The sequence below is a fragment of the Python bivittatus genome, unplaced genomic scaffold (genome assembly GCF_059951505.1).
Source record: "Python bivittatus isolate LINGU-HERP-01145 unplaced genomic scaffold, Pbiv_v1 ctg000960_np1212, whole genome shotgun sequence".
Taxonomy (NCBI): domain Eukaryota; kingdom Metazoa; phylum Chordata; class Lepidosauria; order Squamata; family Pythonidae; genus Python; species Python bivittatus.
Genome location: NW_028277124.1, coordinates 2106499 through 2130264, shown reverse-complemented (window position 1 = coordinate 2130264; position 23766 = coordinate 2106499). Strand labels below are relative to the sequence as shown.

The following is a 23766-nucleotide window of genomic DNA, read 5'->3' as shown; positions in this document are numbered from 1 at the left end:
CTATCTATCTATCTGTTTTCCCAGTCCACTAAAAAGATCTATTCCTGACATTTTATAATATATTTTTAGTTTGCATTACAATCTTAAACAGCTAACTGGAGAACCATTAAAATAAAATTGTTGAAATGACATACCTCCATGTTGTACTTTTCTACTGTTCTCCTCAAGGGATCAACAACTTGCCAACAAATCAAGATGCAAAGATCTATCAGTAGCATTCCTCCAACGATCACCATTAGTTTTTGGTCCTTAATGATCTATGGAAAGAAAAAAGAGGAAATAGGACATTTACATAGAATTCAGAGGTTACTTTAGAGTCTTTCTTAATAGCCATAAATCAGACTATGCACCACTGTTAATGAGCATTTTAATTATGCATGGATAAGATCTTCATTTACCTGACCACAGGAAAAGGTCATTTTGCAAGCTACATCTGTTTGTTTTTTGTTTTGCTGGCACAGTTTAAAGAACACAAATATATAAATCAAACTGAATGACGACAATGGAAGATAAAAATTTGGAATTTAAATTGTTGTTGCTCCTTGGGAGGAAAGCTATGGCAAACCTAGACAGCATATTAAAAAGCAGGGACATCACCTTGCCAACAAAGATCTGCATAATCAAAGTTATGGTTTTTCCAGTAGTAATGTATGGTTGTGAGAGGTGGACCATAAAGAAGGCTGAATGCCAAAGAATTGATGCCTTTGAACTGTGGTGCTGGAGAAGACTCTAAGAGTCCCATGGACTGCTAGGAGGTCAAACCAATCAATCTTAAAGGAAATCAACCCTGACTGCTCATTGGAAGGACTGATAATGAAGCTCAAGCTCAGATACTTTGGCCACCTAATGCGAAGAGAGGACTCTTTGGAAAAGACCCTGATGCTGGGAAAGATTGAAGGCAAAAGGAGAAGGGGATGGCAGAGGATGAGATGGTTAGATAGCATCACTGAAACAATGAGCATGAAACTGAGCAAACTCAGGGAGGCAGTGAAGGACAGGAAGGCCTGGCACGATAGGGTTCATGGGGTCACGGTGGACACCACTTAACGACTGAACAACAACAACAACAGAGCTCAGGAACAGAGGAAAGTGAGCTCTCAGTTGTATCAGATGTTTGGTGTAATTTAAGACATCCCAGTTTCTTCTATACATCTGGGGGGGGGGTGCCTTTCAGTCAGTGTTGACTCCTGGCAACTTCCTGGTCTAGTCCCTGCATTTTTTAAAGCAAGATTTCAGAAGTGATTTACTATTGCCGTCTTCCCAGGGCTGAGAGAGAGCGACTAGCCCAAAGTCATCCAGATGGCTTTGTCCCCAAGGCGGGACTAGAACTCACAGTTTCCTTTTTTCTAGTCTAGTGCCTTAATCACTACACCAAACTAACTCTCCCTATACCCTTTAGTGACATTCAGATAACTCAGGATAATCCATTGAAGGTAGGGCTGAAGGCAAGAGTGAGTGAGTGAGCTGGTCAATATTGGATGGGCCAACCCTTTTCTCTCTCTCTCTTTGCTATTCCATTTTTCTTCTGCCATCATTTTCTCACTTTAGTTTTCTATTTTTCTGCCCAGAAACAACTAGAAGTGACAGCTCTCTCTTACTAGAAGGTGACTTTTTTTTTTTTTGCAAAGAGCTTTTAAAATTAGACTGAGGTTATATGAATAAGCTAAAATCTATAAATTGCTCAAACCTGTTTTAAATATTCGTTTTATGTATTTCTTGTTCTCACTATACGTACCTCATTTAATGGAAACCATGGAGTTAGTGCTAAGTCCACAGTAAATCGGTTGCATTTAGATAGTGCTAAAATCAGTGGTCTAACTTAATTCTTACTATTTTGAATGGAAATTAAGTGACATTACTTTATACCATAATTCTAGATATACTATCAAAAATATGAACCTTTGATTTCAGTAGGCCTTATCCCCAGGTATACATTTACATAAGACTGGATCAGATACAACCCCTAATACATTTTATCCTAGTTTGAAGAGGGGTAACCTGTGGCTCTCAGCCGAATTTCAAAAGCCCTTGAAGCAAAAGGTTAATTTAATGCTCCCAAATGCATTCAAAGTCATGGAAGTTTACAAAAACTATGGTCAAAATGTTCATAGTAAACAGTATAATACTGAAAGATTCCTGACAAAAATATTACAATAAACTGCCCAACCAACCACACTTCTAATGCCATAATTTAATAATATCACCAAAAAAACAGCAGTTCTATAATTATTATACAATAATACACAAGTAACAGTCTAATTTACAATGATGAATTCAACTACCCAAATCCCACCAGAATAGCTTGATTTTCATGACTTTCTGGAAGGGCAAAAAGTGATTACCCTAACAAGAACAATCAGCTTTCTGCATTGGGAGGAAGAGGGAGAGGGAGAGAAGGGGGAATCAGAAAAAGAAAGAGAGGGAAAGAGGATGTCAGCAGAAAAAAAAAAATCATGTCCAAAAGAGAGACAATGGGTGACACTGGCTCCATCCCCTTGCTTTCTTGCTTTCCATCTATCAGTTGGTACATGGCCCCCAGCACATTACCTCTAAGAATGCAGCCCTTAAAAAAAGGTTATCTGATCCCAAAAATATATTAGGATACCTCAAAAAATTCAAGTTCAATTAAAAAAACGTTATTCTGGTCATTACTCTAGAAAAAAAACCCTACTGGTCACATGCAATTGTGGAGTCATACTCTAATTCACTTTTTGTAATTTTAAGCACTGGGTTTCTATTTTTTCTTATTTTGAAATAAGCTACAGTTCCGGAAAACATTAAATGTAAATCACCATTTGGTAGTTCATTCTCAACAGATGGCATCTAAATAGTGCATTTGGTCATGTTGATTTTATTCAGCATGAAGATTTTTACCTCTATAAAATGATCCCCCCATATATATTTGTAAATCAGAATTAATTATGAAGAAATCTAACAATCTAAAAAAAAAAAAGGAAACTAGTTTGCAATTCTAAGTTCAGTCACATTAAACTTACTGGCAATTACCTCAGAGTAGAATAGAATATTTAGCAGAGGATGAAGTTAAATTAATATTGATGAGTGAACTTTGTTCTGTTTCTCTATTTGTGTGAAATAACTTAGCTTTCACAATATCCATTAAATGACTGGTTTGAAATCTATTTCCTTTGATAGCTTCTAATACAGGTAGTCCTTGCTTAACAACCATTCATTCAACGACCATTCAAAGTTATGACAGCATTGAACAAAGGTAGTTATGACCAGTCCTCAAAGTTATGGCCATTGCAGCATCCCTGCAGTCACCTGATCAAAATTTGGTTGCTTGGCAGCCTGCCCACATTTACAACTGCAGCATGTGCTTCAACTCTCCCACACCTACCTATTTCCCCCCCCCCATCTCTGCCCTTTTGGCTGCCCTGCACTACCGCTGCTGCCCCCCACCACCCCAGCTGGCCTCTGTTGTCTTCTTCCTCCTGCTGACAAAGCATGCCTCCCTGAAGCCTTGCAAGGCCTCTGTGCAGCCTCGCACGGCCTCCCTGAAGTCTCACGAGGCATCTGTGCAGCCTTACAAGGCTTTGGGAAGGCCATGCGAAGGCCTCGTGAAGGGCCAGCAGCTGCCTTGGCTGGGTATGCCTTGTCAGCCACGGGAAGAATATGACTGAGGTCAGCTGGGTTGGGGGTGGGGCCGCAGGGGTAGGTGGCAGAGTGTGGGGCAGCCAAAAGGACAGAGATGGGGGGAGATGGGCAGGTGGTGGGAGTTGAAATGGAGGTGAGCATGGCAGGGCAAGAGAAGTGAGAAGCGAGAATTCATCGTCTAATGACAGTGCTGTCCTGGCCTAATGAGCGCAACCAAGACTACCAGAACTGCCATCACTAAGCAGTGAGGTCACATGGTGTTTCGCCTAATGACCGCTTTGCTTAGCAATGGAAATTCCAGTCCCAATTAGGGTCATTAAGTGAGGACTACCTGTATCTGTCTAAGGATCTTCATGCCTACCTCCATAGCATATTATCCTCAGCATTGCAGGGCAACACTACATGTGTGGTTCAAGTAGGTTCCAGCAAACTTGAGGCCTCTCTATAGACAGCTTGGTGGGATGAGAAGACCTATCACAAAATATTTGTTTATTTTTTAGGTTTATTTCCTACTTTTGAACATTTTACATTGTTAAGATTTGACAGGAACATAATTAATAAAGATTTTTTTAGTGATTACTGTAATTGAACTGCTCCTGCTCTCCAAGCTACATTCTGAACACTTTATGCTGGGAAAGCTTTCAGTTTCCAAATATGGATATACATCTTAATCTATTTCAGTTTCACACATACTTAATTATACATTTATTTGATCACATTTCTGTGCCATTGTGTAAATTTTTTAAAAAATGCAAGGAACTTCACTGTGTACAAAACTTTTCCCAGTACACCCATTTTATACATGCTTTGTATACATTATTGCAAACAATTTTTGAGCCAAAACACATTACAAAATTCAAAGAAATGAAGAATCCAAAGGATAATTGTATCTAATCTGTAAAGCTGTTAAGATAAATAAAAATTAGGTCAGTTTGTTTAAGATTGTGGATCAAACAAAGTATTATTGTTCGCAGCCAGGCTGTTCTATCTAATCTAATGGTAATTCAACTTGGTATCATATTTCTCAAATCTCAGAACCATGTATCTCGGAGACAACAAACATCCTATAAACCTGTGCATTCTATCCCTTCCATGGTTTGTGGTAATCATGGTTAGATCATCATCATCATATTTATTTAGAGTCAAAATATAGTGTGTATTACTATAGTTCTAATAAATAAATCTAAATTTATAAATCTATAAATTTAAAATTTAAAAATAAAGCTAATATCTAAAAATAAAACAGCTCTAATATTAAGCAAAATGGTCTCCAAACAAGGCTTTAGAAACCTGCAATCACCTGGTTGGAAGGCCATCTTAGCATAAGTGGTAACTACAGTTTATTTAAAATAGGTCTGGACATTTTAAAAAAATATTTTTTAAAAAAATAGCCTTCAAGAGTTTCAGGAAGGCATACAGTTGATTCAATGACATCACCAGGGATTTTTTTGTGCTCCCAGGGTGGGGTTAATGGACTTATTTTACATACCTTGGAGGTTTAATGTACCTGTTTTACATATTCAGCAACATATTCTGGGCCACTTTCAATGTGGGCTCAGACTGGACATGGTATCAGGCATTAGTTGCATTTGTTGATGACCTGTTATGGGCTCTGGATGGGGAGAGTGCATTTCTTCTGGTCCTCCTTGATCTCTCAGCAGCCTTCAATACTATCAACTATGGTATCTATCTGAACCAGCTCAGGGGGTTGGGAGTGGGAGATATGGTGTTACCTTGGTTCTCCTCCTTCCTTCAGAATTGGTTCCAGTTGGTGCTGTTCTGCCAAAGGTCATCAACAAGCATGACCAATGCTACTTCCATACTGTACTCTGGCCTGAAACCAAAATGAAACTGAAACGGGTTCAGATAATCAGTTTCCTCCAGGATCTTTTGGAACTGTTGCCAGATCACCTTCTTAATAACTTTCCCCAGAATGTTCTCCTGGACTCAAAGCTCCTGCTTGAGGAGCAAGTGGCAGCTATGGCCAGGAGAGTCCTGGTACAACTCCAGCTTGTGTGGCAATTGAACCCATTCCTGGATCAGAAGGCTCTGCATGTGGTCCCTCAATATCTATATTGCAATGTGCTCTACATGGGTCTCCTCTTGAAGGCTATCTGGAAGCCACAACTGGTTCAGAATGCAGCAGTGCATGTAGTTACCATGCATGTACCATGCAAGTACATGTACCCCCATGTATCACAACTACTTTGCCAGCTATATTAGCTTCCAATAGGTCTCTGTGTGCAATTCAAAGTGCTGGTTAACATCTGTGAAGCCCTACATGGAATTGGACCAGGCTATTTTTAGGACTATTTGTCTCTGATTATTTTCCACATGTTCTAACAGAATGGACATGCTCCAGCTCCCTTCCCTGAGGCAATGTCATATCTAGGAGGTACCCTTTCTCTGTTACAGCACCTGCCCTTTTGTATGGCCTCCCCCCTGAGATTTAGTTGGCCCTGACCTTGTTCACCTTTAGGAAAGCTTTAAAAACTTGAGCTTTTCCCCAGGCATTGGGCCAGATAATAGAAGAGCTCATCTTTGGGTGGTGGAGTATGTGTTGACCGACTATTGGCATGTTTTTGCTTTAGTTTTGTTGATATCATTAATTTTAATTGTAACTTGTGTTTTCCTGTTTTTATTGATGTTCACTGCCTGAAGTCATAGTCAGTCATGGAAGTTGGGTGGTCATATACATTTTACAAATAAATAAATAGCAATCAACTTCTGTTTGGTTGCACCAGCATTTTTTAATTTATGTCTCTCTACAATATAGCAATAACCCATAATTGCATTAAGCTACAGATTGCTTATCTAAGTGGTTGAATTTCTGCATCATGTTATGTCACAAATCTTGGTATATAAACTACAATAACTGGATTCACATTCAACTACCTACATTATGGCTTAGTATATTATGTGATTCAGCATTTACCTGTGCCCTACTTCTCATGCAATTTTTTAAAGGTAGTAGGCAAAAGTTTTCCTAGGAGTTGATGATCTTTGTCTAATTAAAATTAGCAACTTCAAATTTGAAGGACAACAGAGAAAATTGTTAGTCTAAGAAACAGAAGATAGAAAATTCCATGCCGCCCTCACAGTCTGCACTTAATTCACAAAATATAGAACCCTCTATAAATAGAACAAGAAAGGCATGGAATATTCTTTGCTCTGTTCTCTATTATTTCCATTGTTTCTTCCATACAGATTACACCATAGAATATGTAATTCCTCAACCTGTATTTGCCAAATCTGCTTTTGACAAAAGGCCAGTGACATGCAGGATTACAAAAGAAGAGTCAGCCAATGAAATAGAAGGAGACAAAGGCTCTTGGCAATCATATACCACAATTTGCATCAGATTAGATTGACAACTAGATAAGAAAAAATAAGGACAGTGGCTATATGCCCAGATCCAAGCTATACAGCTTCAATCATAAATTACACCCATGTTAGCAGAACATGTTATTTAACACCCAAAACTGCACATCATATCCAGCCTGAATGCATCTACCTTATAATACTACTTATAATACTACACAATAGAAGCTGGCTGTCCTATACCTAGGGATGTGCATAGTCTACTGAATTAATGAATCTATTCTATCCAGCATTTAAAAAATGCAAACACAAGACTCTGGAATGTTTGGGAGAGCTCCCTCGCCCAAGATTTTAAACTGAAATAACATCTGTAAGTCAGGTGTGCATCAGGCTGATTCTTCTTTTCAGGCCATAAAAGCAAAATGGTAATATCAACCATGACAATCAGTCTGAACTGAAGAAACTTCTGGCTTAACATTTAAGGGCTTTTTCTTCAGTTGGATTGCTCTCACAAGTCAAGATGCTCCATCTCAGGATTTCTAAACCTGATTCAAGTCAGATACCAATTTATGACATTATATATGGCTTTGTATGAGTGCCAAATATAAGGTCCAAGAATGTAAGCAGGCAACATATTAATACAAGTAATCAGTACAGATTTCCAATATTGTTTTTCAATCTGCAATCAGAGGAAAAAAGTAGAAGAGGCAACCCAGACATGAGCTAATGGAACTATTTTTTTAAAGGCTCACCTTTTTTTTCATTTTTACATTTTTGAAGATTGCATGGACTCTCCATGTTTTTGCAAACATTGCCCCAAATGCAGTTGTATAGCCCACTGTAAGAATCCACGTCCGGATCTGAAATAAAGAAAAGATCCATTTTTCTCCCTATCTAGTTTTAGTGTCCTATGATTTGCAAACAATATGTAGGTTAGGCAAATGGAAAAAGGTTCAGGCAAGAAAATAGTCTCAAAATATTAGAACTGTAAATTCTCCTGTTAAACAACATTTATAACTTTTCAAAGAAATTATGAATTAATTATAAACCAGAATGAGAAATAATAATTATACCTGTATTTTTGCACAGGAAAGAAAAACAATTGTCATCTATTGAAGATTAAGGAATCCCTAAATTAGTCCAAAATGAAGAGAACTGAAATATAAAATTCAATTCTTAATTTCTACTGATTTCAGTTGGATTTGTACAAGATGATAAAATAAATTTACAGTTAAAAAAGAATTGAAATAAAAAAAGGATATGCATTACATTGATGACTGACAGCCTATAGCCCTCCCAGAACTCCCACAGATCTTATTATCAAATTTTGGTGGCAAATTATCAAAAGCAGAAATGCAATTTCCCATCATATTTAACCAAAAACAAAAAGGTGTATAGGCTTTGATTTAGGGTTAACACATGCAAAAAACCAAAACCAAAACAAAAAACTGTTGTTCCTCTATGGACCCCCAAATTAATCTACACCCACCCATGTTGATGACCCACCATGTCAGTGACCCACTTGCTGCAGCCTTTAGATATATCTAAAGGGACCGTCTTTTCTCAGTTGTTTCTACCCATCCAATTTGGTCTAGCAGGTTGGGCAGGCTTTGGGTCCCGTCAGCCAACGAATGTCGGCTGGTGGGTACCAGGAGATGTATCTTTTCTGCTGTGGCGCCTGCCCTTTGGAACATCCTCCCTCCTGAGAATAGGATGGCCCTGAACCTTTTGGCTTTTTGGAAGGCCTTGAAGACCTGGCTTTATGCCTGGGCCTGGAGCCCCGAGTGTGCGAAGGGCCCTGTTTCATGGTTGTGCTGATACCAACAGGTTTTTTAAAGATCTCTTGGCTGTATTTATATTTATATTTAATTTTCTGTATTGTTTTAAGTGTTTGTCTGTTTTTGTTATTGTTAGCCACCCAGAGTCACTGGTCTGAGATGGGCGGCTATATAAATTGGATGGATGGATGGATGGATGGATGGATGGATGGATGGATGGATGGATCTTTAAACATTGTCTGTCAAAAGGCTGCCTACTCCTGCATCAGACAATGAGAATAAAAAGGAAGAGCAGGAATGTAAGTATCTGAGTGTGGGACAGACTGCTCAGCTGGCAATGTTGATTATGCAAAAAGCTGCTTTGTTAGCATTTTTTCATCAGTTTTTGTGCTCTACTTTTCTTTAAGCACTTCATTAAAGGCAAATCTATTGTTTCAAGTAGAACACTAGGCAATAGAGATAAACATTAGGAATCCAACTTAAACAGCATATTAATCAATTGCATCTTTAGATGAGGATGCCTTCTCAAACCAATATAAGCATCTAGATGTTTTGGGTCCACTTGAAGTACTGTCAACTTAGGCATTTGCAATCACTTTGCTTTTATCTCTTTGTATGCTGCTCATCAGGTGACAGGGTTATAGAACAGGGTTAAAACAGAGTGCCCAATATCTTGACACAAACAGAAACAGACCAAATTTTGTCTTGCTTGAAATAATGCAGCCTGCTGGGAAATAATATTCAAGCCACAAAATTATGCTAAAGGAAAAAAGAAAGTGGAAGACAAAGGGGCATATTTAGTTTTACAAACATCACAATCCATGCATGTTTTCTCAAAAATAAATTCCACTGTGTTCAACAGGCCTTTTGCTATATGAATGTGCATATGATTGCATTAACTGACATTCCTAACAAAGCGGAAGTTATTACAACAACAGAATAGAAATAAATTAAACATTTCATCAGCAATTTCCCAGGAAAGAGTTCATATTAATCCAGCAAAGCATATCCATACATATCTTGTGCATAATTTACGGGGATGTAAATGAACTTCTACAGTTGCATATCATAATACAGTAATCATTCTTCTGAGGCTGTAATTCTGAATCCAGTTAAAATCCTCAAGGTTCATATTCACACATGCTTGTTAAGAAATTGGATTCCTTCAGTCTTGTCATTCCTTGACATATATTTTGACACAATAATTGCAAATCTTGGGATTTTCCCAAAGATTGTGATATTGCTTTCTTGTTTCTCATTTGCACCATTCTTTCTATTATATAGCTGTCATAATGTAGCACTTGAATTTGTATGACTGCAAACTTCATTCAACAGTCTGCTGATTTTGACTATGTATTGTTGAGGTTGGGTGGCCAGGATACTGCTGGCATACCATTTTAAGTGTTTAATAGTTTCCCTTCCACTATGATTTCTATTACTCTAGATTTCAAGTTCTGGAGCTGTAATATCCATGTTGAGGCTTCTTAGTCCAGTGTTCATCACTGTTGTTCAGGATTTTATATTTGCCATAACAACCATAAACCAATTAAAACAGTCCATCCCAGGCACCTTGACAGCATAAGTAGATCATATCAATAGCTTGTAAAAAACCGATTATGGTCATTCCCTTATTTCCTGAGACCAAAAAGCTCTCAGTCCCATATCCGAGAAGAAGTCAATTCTATATTTTTCCACTGCCACCTGTATATAATACTGACAGAACCCTGGCTGATCTGTATAATATAGAAATGATGGTGAAAACCCTTAATAAATAGAGAAATTACTCCCTCTGGGATACGGAACTGAGAATGAAGGAGTAGCCATAATAGTTCTCTTGCTGATATAACCTACTACAATATCTTCCTGGATTGCTCATTTGGGCATTGGGAAGTCCTTCCTATTTGGATGTGTCCAGTAGGTGGTGTAACTCCCTGGAATTTGGCCTATGCTATGCCACAGACAGCCATCTTATTTTCTACACTCTTTCCTATTTAAATGAAACCATTGAAAGAGGTTATCCAGGAGGCTGGATGTTGGAGGAAAAGTGACTTACACTCTAGTGCTGTTGAATTCTCCTCAAGTTCAGTAATAGGATGGGTAATGGTAAACAGGCTGAAATTAAATACAGATGAGACATGGGGATATTGGTAAGTAGGAAAGCAAACTTTGGTTTTGGAGATTAATCTGCCTTAGAGGGGGTTAGATTTCTGAAAAAGGAAATCTGCAATCTGAGAGTACCTTAATGCTTAATTGTCTCCAGAGGTGTGTTTCCACAATTGTGTGAGTCACCTGCAATTGTTCCTGAACCATTTGGATGAAGCAAATTATTCAGATTTGTGCCTCAATTGTGTTACAATTAAAATATTGTAATTGACTTCATGTATTTAATTGTACTGTTTTTATTTATTTAGAATGAACCTATTTTTATGTTCTGCTTGGGCAGATAGGCAAGATAATAATAAAACCAATCTCAATCAACTTTTCTTACTGCAAATGTTGTTTTTTAAGGTAGCGTATAAAACAGGTTTGGCCATAAGGAACAAGCAGATTGCCATCATAATCTTAACCTTAAATAATACCTCTGCTAAAAAGGGTCATTATATGATTGAATTTCTCAACAGGTATTCATCTACAGAGTTGGAACGTTTTTAAAAAGATATATAAAATTACAGGTACATACACAAAAAAACTCAGTATAATGCTGTGAATTACAGTTAAGAAGGCTTAAAAGCCCAAAAGTGAGAGTACATAAATAACATATGCCTAAAATCATCAGTTAGTACTTAACTATGCAGATGAAGTAATAAAAGTTCCAAATATTAATTCACTGGAAACCAAATATAAAATTCCCAGCTAATTTTTATTAAAAAAAAAAATCAGTAAAAATATTTTTGATTTTTAACTTCCTAGCTCCTCCTCCTACCTGTAGAATTTTTTGTTTCCCCTATAATTTCTTCTCATACTTTATAATTAAGGCCGTTCAGAGGAGTAACTGCTTCATTTTAACATTTGGATACTTACCTTTTAATTTTAACTTTACAATTATTAGATTTTTCCCAACTGTTTAAATGATATTAACAGCACATTGGTGCTCTAAAACTAAATAATGTCTAGTAGATATATATTAGTAGAATAACACTAGACAAATATTTGCTTGTTCTGATAGGCTTTTCCCATTCCCAAACCTTTTTATTATGTTCTCTACTTTCCCTCCTCTACTGTCTCCTTGACCAGCACAGTATTCTAATTAAGTATGAACTCTAATATAGTACTACTTTTGTTATCATTTAGAACAAACATTGCTTAGGCAATCTTCCCCAGATTTGTACTTTCCAAGGTCATAGACTTATTAGTCCATAGGAAAAAAATAACATGAAATCCATACAAAATAATAATTCAGCGCTTCTTTTTAAAGCTTAATAAATTACATTAATAAACTGCTTCAGCAAAATAGTCAAAAGGGATAGATTGATTTATAGTTCTCCAAGACCACCTTAGACATTATGCAGTTACACTCAAGATTTCATCAAAATACAATAGTCCACAATATTAAAATCCACTAGGAAAAAAGAGAGAGAGATATGCATTCCATATGCTATGGATTGCTGGATTAAAGTCATGTCAGGATTAAAATCCATAAACCAGAGTGAAAATAACTCAAGAAAGGAAGTGTAGCAAAGGAAAATCTCAGATTGGGTGTTTGCACCAGCTTCCTACTCAAACAACTGCTTAAGAGACTGCAGGAAGACCAAAGGCATACAGGGGAAGGAGAAACAAAGACACATACATTATGACATCATCACACAAAATCTGTGGCTTATATACTTGCATCAGATATTGGAAAACAAGTTGCAGATTTCTGGGTGAGGGAATGATTAACTAGATGTCTCCAAAAGAGCAGAGACAACAACGCGGCAGTGACTGAAGGACCGGTGGTAACCTCAATCCAGTGGAACCTCTCTGGTTAAGGAGAGGACGAGAGATCGCCCACCTGTGTGCTCCATATGGCTGCTCCTTGCAAGGAGACTGCAGAAAGTGATTGTCCCATGGATCTGAACTTTGGGAGTTGAGGAAAGCTATCAACTGCAGTGGAGCCTTTAAGGATACTGGGTTTGTCCAACCTCACCTTCTAATCGCTTTTGGATTTACTTTTGGATTTACAATTATTTCAAAGTTAAAAGAGGTCTTCCAAACAACAAGTTTGAAAAGCTACCTGGTGCGTAAAACGTCATCCTAAAAGAGAAGAAAAATTACTAACAGTTTAAGGAATTTAAAGAATAAAAAATAAATGGCAAAAAGCTAAATAAGAATTTAATCTAAGAAAGTTTTAAAAGAAGTAAGGGACCAGACAATATTAGGACTTTTGCTAAGACATTGGAAAAACTGACTAAACAAAACAATATTTTTGTGGGAACATGAAATGTTTAATCTGTTAGGAAAGAGTTCATTGGCTGAAAGTTGAAAATAGAAACAAAGAAACTTGAGATCTTGTGAATACAGAAATGGGACATTAGAGGGGACTAAAGTTCCAGGCAGGACAAAGAAAGGTGAAATTTACAAAATAACAGACAAAGGTATGACACTTGAGACATTTCAAAGGATTTTTTAAGAATTGGAAGAGAAACTTATAACTTAACTGACATCAATAATCTCTGCACCTGTAAATGCATTCTTTGAAGAAGATTCTAAAGAAGAAGTCAAAGATGTGAAAGAGAACAACATGGAAGAATTTATAGACAGGCAGGACGAAGAGGTCAAATAAATCCCAGCTGATGTAGAAATATTGGAAAATAAAGAAACTATAGATTATAAAGCAGAGATGATAAACAGAGTGGAATTACAAATGATAAACAAAGAGATGAAAAATGGCCTGGACAAGAACTTATTGTTGGATTTACAAAAGAGAGTTTCTAAAGCCTTGAAGAAATTTTTGAGGAAAGAAAGTTTGAATGGAGAATCAATCCCATGACAGCAACTTGATAAATTAAAGACCAAGATTGTCAGAAGCAAAAGAAAGGAATATAAAGTTGACTTGTTTGATCAGGGTTAAAATAAGAACTATTTCTATAAAACTCTGGAAACCCTTTGTGGACTTTCTGCCAACACTTGGACAGAAATGACAATGATTTTTGGATTTGTGAATGGATGGGGGAGTTATGGGAAGAAGTGAATTATGTATGTAGTCTCAGAGGGGCTGGGGAAATATTAATTTGTACTTGTTGCAAGGAAGATCAGGAATCGCTTCTTTAAATATTCTTTTTTCTCTTCTCTTCTCTCTTTTCTTTTTTTCCTTTGCGCTTTGTATTTCTTTTCTTTCTATTCTCTTCTTTCTTTCTGATTACAGTTTGTATTATCTTTTAGTATTGTAAAAAAGTATTTAAAAAAAGACATTGGAACACAAGTACATAACTATGGCATTTGTGTAATGATGTCACTGTGCATGTGCTGCTATTTTGGCATCATCATGGTTTGCGGCACATACCATTAGCATAGATTGGTGGTCAGTCTGAGATCATTAAATCACTGTGGCACACATGCTTCCACCTTCTTCCATTAACATCACACTAAAATTAAATCTTTGTAAAAAATACCCTTTTTATTGAAAGTTAGTGCAAGTCCTCTGCATTTTTCCAAATAATTGGTTGCTTTAATTAAAGTTGCAGTGTTTCAAACTTCAAATGCATAAGTAGTTGCAGATAAAAGTACAGGAAATTTCTATAGAAAGAGTATAAAATGGTTCAGAATTACTTACAGTACAAAGGGTCTCAAAAGTTTTCTCAGAAACAAAAGATCCATCAAGCCCAAAAAGGAATATAGATGCATAGGACAACATTCCCCCAAGAATAATGAGATTGTTCATGTAAGGACTGGACATCTTTATCAGCCTTTGGGGGAAGAAAAAAGACAATTACTATAAATCAATTCAACATGATGCTTGTAGATCAATGTTAATCAGCCTAGCTCCTTTTAACATTTTAGACTGCAACTCTTATCATCGTCAGCAGTACTGTTCTTGATACGGTTCCTTCAAAAACCAAAGTGTTAATGGGAGAACAACAAAAAGGGGCTCAGAAAAACAAAACAACAACCAACAACAACTTCAGAACATAAGACATGTCACTAATGCCGAAGTATATAATACTATATTGCATTGTGTGCATGTATTAGATATAACTCCATCATTATAATTATTCTAAATAAGAGTAAGAAACTACTGTTTTCCTAAATAAAAAGTCTTCTGTGAAGAGGCTTGAAAACCCACAGAAAAAGCCCTGTAATGTTCCATAAAGAACTTTTCTAAATTACGAGGAGATAACTTCTGGTTCTTCAAACACTTCAGCCTTTATCAGTCCTCACCAACGAACTATACACTTAACTGGTAAATGGTCAAGAGATGAGCATACAGTGTTATCAAAATAACATACAGGAAAAAAAAAAACCCTATAAAAGGACAGAATCATTTGCCAAAATTGGACATTTTAAATGATGCTAATCAGCAAACAACTTGTGAGGCAAGAGCTTTGCTGTGCTGTTGGAAATGTCCAAACTTTGATCTGATAATGTATATAATATATATAACTTTTAGTGTCCCCCTTGTCCTGGTCAGATTATGCCCTGATTACCATGGGATTCTCTGTTGCTACTATCCACTGCAGGGAGGCAGGACCTGTTAATCTGTCCATCCTCGGCAACTGATGGACCCTGATGAACCCAGAGGGAGCTGGGGGTTGTTCCTACTGGTCTGCTGCATGGTCCACCTGAAGCCCTGGTGCCTGCTTGGAACAAGAGGGCTGCCAAGGCTTTGGATCAGATTGCATCTATGCAACCTCTCCCCTCTTGTTGATACTGTAATTCTCCATGGTTCATGGAAGAATTGAGGGAGATGAAATGAGACAAGAGACGTTTAGAGCATCACTGGTGCTAAGTCAGGGACAAACTCAACCAAACATTGGTTAGAGCTGCTATTAAAGCCTACCTCATGGCAGTAAGGGCAGTGAAGCAGCAATACTTCTCTGCTCTTATTGCATCCACAGATAGCCACCCCACAGCCTTGTTTTGTTGACATGTGCCTCTTGGATAGAGGGGGTTTGGAGATCCTACTACAAGGCCATGCGGGAGAATTTGCTCAGCATCTGTTGGACAAAATCACTCGAATTTGTTCTCAGTTGGATGCTGGTTTTGCTGCAGGTCTTAGGGAGATGCCCAGGACAGATTTTGGCCTGTTATCTGGGATCGGTTTGAACTTGTTGGACTGAGGAAGTGGACAGGGTCCTTAGGACTATGAGCTCAGCCACCTGCTCTTTAGATCCATGTCCCTTTTGGCTATCTAAAGCTGCCCAGTGTTGTGTGGGTGGGTTCTAGTGGTGGTGGTCAATTACTCCTTGAGTGAGGAGTTTGTTTCTCCATTCCTTAAAGAAGGAAGTGTTGGTTCACACACACCCCTCAAGAAACCATTGCTGGATCCCAATATATTGGACAATTTTCACCCAGTATCTAACCTCCCCTTTTTGGGGAAGGTGGCTGAGAATGTGGTTGTGCAGCAGCTTCATAGGACTCTAGATGAAGCAAATTATCCGGACACATTTCAGTCAGGATTCAGGCCTGGATATGGGATGGAAACAGCATTGGTCGCGCTTTTAGATGATCTCTGGTGGGGGTGGGATGGAGGTTGTACATCTACCCTTGTTCTTCTTGACCACTCAGCAACCTTCAGTACCATCAACCATGGTATCATTTTGGACCTGCTCCAGGGATTGGGGATGGATGGCACTGTATTGTGCTGGTTCTCCTCCTTTCTCCGGGGTTGATACCAGTTGTTGGTGATTGGGGAGGAGAGATCCTGCCCTTTGCCCCTTCTTTGTGGGGTTCTGCAGGGTTCAATGCTCTCTCCTCTCCTCTTCAACATTTACATGAAGCCACTGGATGAGATCAGCCACCACCATGGGGTGCTGTATCATCAGTACACTGATGATACCCAATTATATCTTTCTGCCCCTGGCAGATTAAGCAATGCTGTTGATATTCTATCATGGTGCCTGGAAGTTGTGGGGGTCTTGATGGGGAACAACAGGCTTTAACTGAATCCTGGCAAGACTGAGTGGCTCTGGATTTTGGGGCCCTCTGGTTCAGGGACTATGCCATCCTTGGTACTGGATTAGGTTGCACTGCTCCAAATAGACCTGATGTGCAATCTGGGGGTCCTCCTGGACTCACAACTCCTGCTTGAAGACCAGGTGGCAGTCATGGCTAGGGGGATCTTTGCATAGCTGTGTGTTGTGCACCAGTTGCACCCGTTTCTGGACTGGGAGGCTCTCCTCACATCACTCACGCCCATGTCACCTCCAGGATAGACTACTGCAACATGCTCTACATGGGGTTGCCCTTGAAGAGTATTTGGAAGCTTCAGCTGGTACAAAATGTGGCAGCACAGGCAGTTATGTGTGCCTCTAGAATGGCACACGTCACACCTCTGCTCCATGGGCTACAATGGTTGCCAGTTTGCTTCCAGGTCCAATTCAAGGTGCTTGTTTTGACTTTTAAAGCCCTTTATGGCATGGGGCTGGGCTACTTGAGGGACTGCCTACACCTGATTACATTTGCCCATCCCATTAGTTCAGGCAGAAGAGGTATGCTATGAGTCCTGTCTGTGAAGGAGTTACATCTGGTGGGATCTCAGAGATGGGCCTTTTCTGCCATAGTTTGCGTCCTGTGGTACATCATTCTGCCCAAAGTAAGACTGTCCCTGTCCCTGACATTTTTCCAGAAGTCCCTTAAAACATGGTTGTCTCATCAGGCTTGGGTCTCTCAAGGAAGTAATGAATTAGTGAGATGGCTGAATTGCCTATCGTGATAGCTCTCTCTGCTACTCTGTCATTGGTAACTTTGGTGTTTTTAATTGTAGAATGCTTTTTAATTGTTAGTTTTTATGATGTGTTTTTATTATACGCCATCCAGAGTAATGTTCTGTGAGATGGATGGCTATATACGTGTGATAAATAAATAAATAAAACACAGAATATTAACTGGAAAATTCTTTTAAAATCAGCACTGGGATATAGGAAAAGTAGGTAACAAAGGCAAAGCTGTTATTAGCCCAATCCTGCATATAAATGACTGAATCACTGAAAACTGAATTCCACTTTGTAAACCTGAAGGCCAGCTATATTGTCTAATTGGCCTTTCAGTGGTCAAAGCTAGAGTTTTTCCACCAAGATTTCCTTCCACATAGATTTGAATTTATTGTTTAGAGTTTATCTTCTAAAGGGGCCATGCTGATAATACAAAGACAACTTTTATCCAAAGATTGAGAAAGAAGCAGATCCATGCTTTCGTCAAAACTCCAAGCGTGGTTCTGCATTTCACACACATCTGGAAAATGCAAGAACAGAAGGCAGGAATTTAGACTGAATGATGTCTAGCTTCTCATGTTCTCTGTCGGAGTAAATATGGATTCTTACAATATCTGGGATAGCACTTTTGTCTCCCCTAAGGCAGTAGGGTTGTAATAGTATGCAGTACACAGTTTGGGTTTGTTTTTTTTTTAAATAGCAACCACACTATTCTGGATGCACTCTGACATTTGAAATGTTAGAAAGGTTTATTTGTTAAATTAAATTCCTAGCTAATTGTCACCTATAGTGTTTTTTTTTTTACAAAAACCATAACTTTGTTTTTTTTTATCCTACCAATATCTAGGTGTTCAGTTTTGAAAAAGTTGGCTTGTGAATTTAATGCAATTCTCATATCTATTTGCGTCACAGTGAGAATCTCTGCATCATCTGCACACAATAAAATATATAAAAGCCTATTAACAAATGGGGGTGGGGGGGGGAATGATCTGCATCAGTGAGCTATTTAACCAATGAGTTAATGTAAAAATTGAAAAGGAAGGATACTAAAATATACCTCTGCTTCATCCCTCTTTGCAAGGGAATTGACAGAGTCCCCTTTGAATTGCATCTGACCCCAGGTACGCATTGTCATGGAGCTGAGAAATGGTCAGCATTAACTATTTACTGACAGGAGAAAATTACTAATTAAAAAACTTACTAACTATACTTATCAGACTGCTCTATCATTTGCAGGTCAACTTTCTGATCCAGTAGCTCATCTAAATTAGCACAGGATGTAAACCAAATCTCCCACAAAAATGGAGCAGAATTGCATCTCCCATATATTTGCAGGAATGAAACAACCCGTCTTGGGATTGCTGGTAAATAAGTACAGTAATACCTCAGTTCATGAATGCTTCTGTTTACAAACAATTCGGTTCACGAACAGCAGCGCTCGCAAAATTTTGCTTCTGTTCGCGAACTCCGCATCGGGTGACGAACACAACCCACGGCCATCTTCCCTGCTCTGACACGTGGGCAAGATCGCGGTTACAGACAGACATTTGCTGTGAAGCTTTTTAGTGTTGCCTCAAGCAAGGTTAGTGTTCTCTCTTTTCATACTGTAGTGTACTGTACTTTGTTTCATATTTTTGTGGTTAAAAAAAAATACATATGGTTCAGAACGGATTAACCTTATTTACATTGAACCTTATCGGAAAATTTGATTCGGTTGGCGACCAATTCAGTTCACGACCACGTTCGTAGGGGTCAGAACGAATTAACCTTTTTTACATTGAACCTTATGGGGAAATTTGATTCGGTTCACGACCATTTCGGCTCGCAACCAGAATGGTGGAACAAATTAAGTTCGCGAACCGAGGTACCACTGTAATTGGCAGTTACTTGCAAAACTATAGCAAGCAGGTTTGGTTAATTATGAACTTCATTATTAAGATATATTTTGTCCTCACATTTTCTTGAAAGAACCAAGGCTTGGTTTTGTGAATAAAACACTGGGTCTCTTGACATAAACATTTGATAGAAAATCCCACATTTCATTAAATCCTGGTATCAGTCAAATGTCTGGTCAGAAAATGTAGCCACTGGGTTACAGAACGATGCTACAGAAGACCCTGAGTTCTAAATACAGTAGTTCTGAAATTTGGCAAGGCAATAATCTATAACTAAATATAAGTGTGTGTTAAAGAATTAATTTCAGTGTTAAAAGCAAGTGATTATTATGTGGAAAACACCTTCTAAAATAATAAAGTAGCTGAAAGAGATTATGAGATGCCATCACATAATCAATACTGTAAGTGACCCTACCTGCTCAGAATGTATATTCTGCAACAATATCACCCTTTACCACCCCAGTTAAAATAGGAAGATCCAGGAAAGTTTGACATTTGAGTGAGGCATAGCGCTGCAAAATTTCAGCATTCATCCTTAGATTGTCAGGCTGAGACACCAAGGATCATGAATGATAAGATATGTAGTCCAACAATATATGGATAATCATAGATTCCCAAACTACTTTACATAACTCAGCAGCTTTGTTAGGAGAGTAAAAATAGAATGACAAGTGAACTCACCTCCTGACATGTAAGTAAGACCCCCAGTGATAACAAAAATAATATTTCTTCTTTTAAAAATGATCCTTATGTCAACTCTAAGGGATAGATGCATTATTTGACTATACAGAAATCTGGAAGTGGCTCGGTCTAGAAACAGCTTAAGAATTAACTCTCTCAGGCAGGATCACTGAAGCAGATTTTTGTACAAAATTACAGAAATATAGAAATCTATCTACTTGCTTTATAATTAAGTTCAGATCGGTATTATTATGATTAAATATCTTTGATTTCTTATACTAAACAACTTGTTATATTACACAGTGGTTTAATTAGCTGGGGATTATGCTAAGAGTACACAGCAGAAAACACTACTTTTGATCAAACAGAATGAAAAGAGTTAATAAACTGTTTCAACATAAAGATATTTTAAAGTACTGTTAATTATTTTTTAAAAAAAATATAACCAAAATTAAGTATTATTGTGACATAGGTTCCAATGGAGGAAAGTTAAAAAACTGTTTGATCTACTGCAATCAAAGACACACATGATGTGTTACCCAGTATATGTTTACTCTGAAATAACTCCTCTTGAGTTCAGTAAGAGTGAACTCGTCTCCTTAGAAATATGTAACATTACAGTATTAGAGTGAACTGGATGGGGAGAAGTGGACAATCAGGTGGAAGCCTCCCACCCAGGTTCACACACAAAGAAGTGCAGCCTCCAATAAATACAAGTTTTGGCAGACCTGATCTAAAGTGTACAACTTACTTCTGATTTCTGTTTTTGATGTTAAAGAACAAAAAAGCACTGGCCATGATCATTCCCAAGATAGTGAGTGCTGAAAGAATACTGTAGAGAGGCAGAGAAATCTTACGAAGTTGCTTTTGGATAATTGTTCTATCCTTTGGAGGTTCTTTCCCTAAAATGTAAAAAAAAAAAAAAGTAAATAAGTAAATCTGTGACTATCCCAGTTTTGTATATTCAACCTTATTTTTAACATGTTTACCTCCTATGAAATTATAAGTCAGAGGTAAACTACAGAAGTCCAATATATTGTGCTCTGATGAGCAGTGCATTCGTGAATCTGAATCTGCAGTCTTTTTAGGCACTGGACAAAATTGGGAGAACTTGAATGATCTCATCTCATTACATGAAATCTTGTAAGATCTCCAAATCTCATAAGAGTCCGTGGATTCACCCTGATAACTCAAGTTGAAATAAGATTTGGCAATTTTCACAAGATTTCAGCCATCCTGCCATGCATTATTTACAAAAAAAGCATATATAGCCTGTAAATCAACAGCCCTATTTTTCTTTCGGTGTTTTTTTAAAAAGCCACTGCCCCTATTTTTTTTCCTGCTGGGGATTGGGGTGGGGGGTGGGGTGGGGAATAAGCATAACACTTAAAATAACATTCGCATGAATTACTAGAATTATTATTCTACTTTCTGGTTTCTCTCTAAATCTCCAGATTAAGACTTCTCAAAAAGATTTAAAAGTCACCTGGAAAATATTAAGAGGAGTTTTAGAAAAACTCTGCTTCCTAACCAAAAAGTACATTCTCTTTGCTTCTTTAATTCTGATAATTACTCCTCTTTCCAGTCAGAATGTATTACCTCCCAGATATGAACAAAAGAACTCTCTAGATTTCTGGGAGGGCACTGAATTGTTAATGGAGGAAATAAGTGTTCTTATAATTTACTTTTTCATATGTTTAGCATTGATTGGCAGGATCACTATTAGTGAGGACTCATCCCTTCCCTCAGCAACTATGGTAGGGAACTCACTTTATTGGTTTCTAAAGTGTCTTTTTGCTCAGTTCTTATTTAGCCATATCACCAAGGAAAGGTGGTATAAAAAAGTTAATGTCAATAAACCCCTAATTGATCTCTCAATGCAAGTCAATCACTATAGATTTCTTAAGGCAGTCAATGGACTTTTCCCAGCAGCACTATAGAAAAAGCTCTAGTTGTGTTGTATTGCCTGTGAGCTAAGCCTTATACAGAAATACACCAATCATGTGCCCTTTCTGTATTCCTGTCTTACCATGGAATTTGATGGAATTGTTGATGATTTCCAGTGAATCAAGTATAGCATTATACTCTCCCACCTTCACTTCCTTTTTGTCTGCAGAGAAACAAACAATTGGAAATGTTTCTGTCAGTTCACATTTTCTTCATTTCTAACAGCTACTATATTTACCTTTTTACCTCTCCTGTTCTTGTTATACTTACAGACAAAGTAGCATATGAAATGACTCAGAGAAGCTGAATGGAACTTGAGTTTTGGCAATACTGTAAGCATTATATTAGTACCATAATGTACATTTACTATAATACAAACATTACATTGCTTAAATTGCTCCCACAATGTTCTACAATTACTGTAACTATGAATGAATACATTTTCCGGGATCATGATGTTATTTTTAGAGCTGTGGATTGGAGAACATCTGAAAAATAAAGAGTCCATGCAACTCCCAGTATGTAATCATACTAAGTCCAGAACTTCAAATAGCAGCCTTGAGAACAATTCCAGTTCTCCAAAATGAGGCATTCAAGATAATTAAACAAGCAAAGGGACAGAGATCTAAAGTGGCAGGGCAGTACAAGAACAAAATGAACACATGAGCATTCCTACCACTGGCCTGCCAGTGCAGTGTGGTAGTTAAGATGCTGGACTGGAATCAGGGAGATTCTTGTTCTTAGACACGGAAGCTCACTGAGATACTTTGGGCCAGCCATTCTCTCAGCCCAACCCACCTTGCAGAGTGGTTGCTTTGGAGGAAAACAGGAGGAAGGAATGCTGTATATACTGCCTTGAGCCCTTGAATAAGAAGGTAGGATGTAAGCTAACAAATAAATACAATAAAATACAATACAATACAATACAATAAAATAAAATAAAATAAAATAAAATAAAATAAAATAAAATAAACACTTGGATCTTTGTAGTGCAGTGCCAAAAAAAATTATTGAATGATTTTATCAGTTCTCATATTTCAAAGGATAAGAGTATTTCAGCTAAATTCTCATGGAAGGGGTAGGATATTTTTGTATTTCTTTAGTTATGAGATAGCCAAAGAGTGTGTGTGAACAACTAGCCTTTCACTGTACAACCCATCTCTCCAGGGATCTGTAGAAGAGGTGTGGAGAATGTTTCAAACTGTTTTAGCCTCACTGGAAGTGTTTTGACCTCAAAACAGCCCCATTTGGAGGTGAGAATACTTCTGGTGAGGCTGGAACAGTATCAGAGCACTTCCAGTGAGAGAGGAATATTTTGTTTTGAATTTAAAACAGTCCAGCTTTGAAACATTTTGCACACATCTAGTCTACAGCTTCCCATGTTTTCATTAAATCCTAAAAGGAAGATATCATGAATGATTAGCTTCTATTAGGCTTTTTCAAGCTGGGATGTGCAGGCAGCCCGGGAGGCTTTACAGTAATGGAAATATGAATATCACAGTAGCACTTTCTGACAAGTCTAACAATAAAATATGCTGAAAAACACTACCAAGAAAATTGTGCAGAAATTCTCTAGTACCCTGACAGTAAAGCCCTTCTCTATGGTCAGCATCATCGTCCCTGTGACACTCAGAGCTAATTGCACAACAGCCTATAATCATCCTGACTATTGGCACTGTG

The 23766-nt window shown here is 37.8% G+C and overlaps 1 protein-coding gene across 1 annotated transcript in view; it reads right to left on the bottom strand.

The window, feature by feature from the left end:
• The window catches only part of GABBR2 (gamma-aminobutyric acid type B receptor subunit 2), a 312210-nt gene that overhangs the window by 99148 nt on the left and 189296 nt on the right, over window positions 1-23766 (bottom strand). The window contains exons 9-13 of the mRNA XM_088131472.1: window positions 22169-22249; window positions 20891-21041; window positions 14467-14599; window positions 7689-7796; window positions 135-257 (exon numbers count right to left, since the gene is read on the bottom strand). Coding sequence (XP_087987598.1) covers window positions 135-257; window positions 7689-7796; window positions 14467-14599; window positions 20891-21041; window positions 22169-22249 — 596 coding nt within the window. The remainder of the gene's footprint in view (window positions 1-134; window positions 258-7688; window positions 7797-14466; window positions 14600-20890; window positions 21042-22168; window positions 22250-23766) is intronic.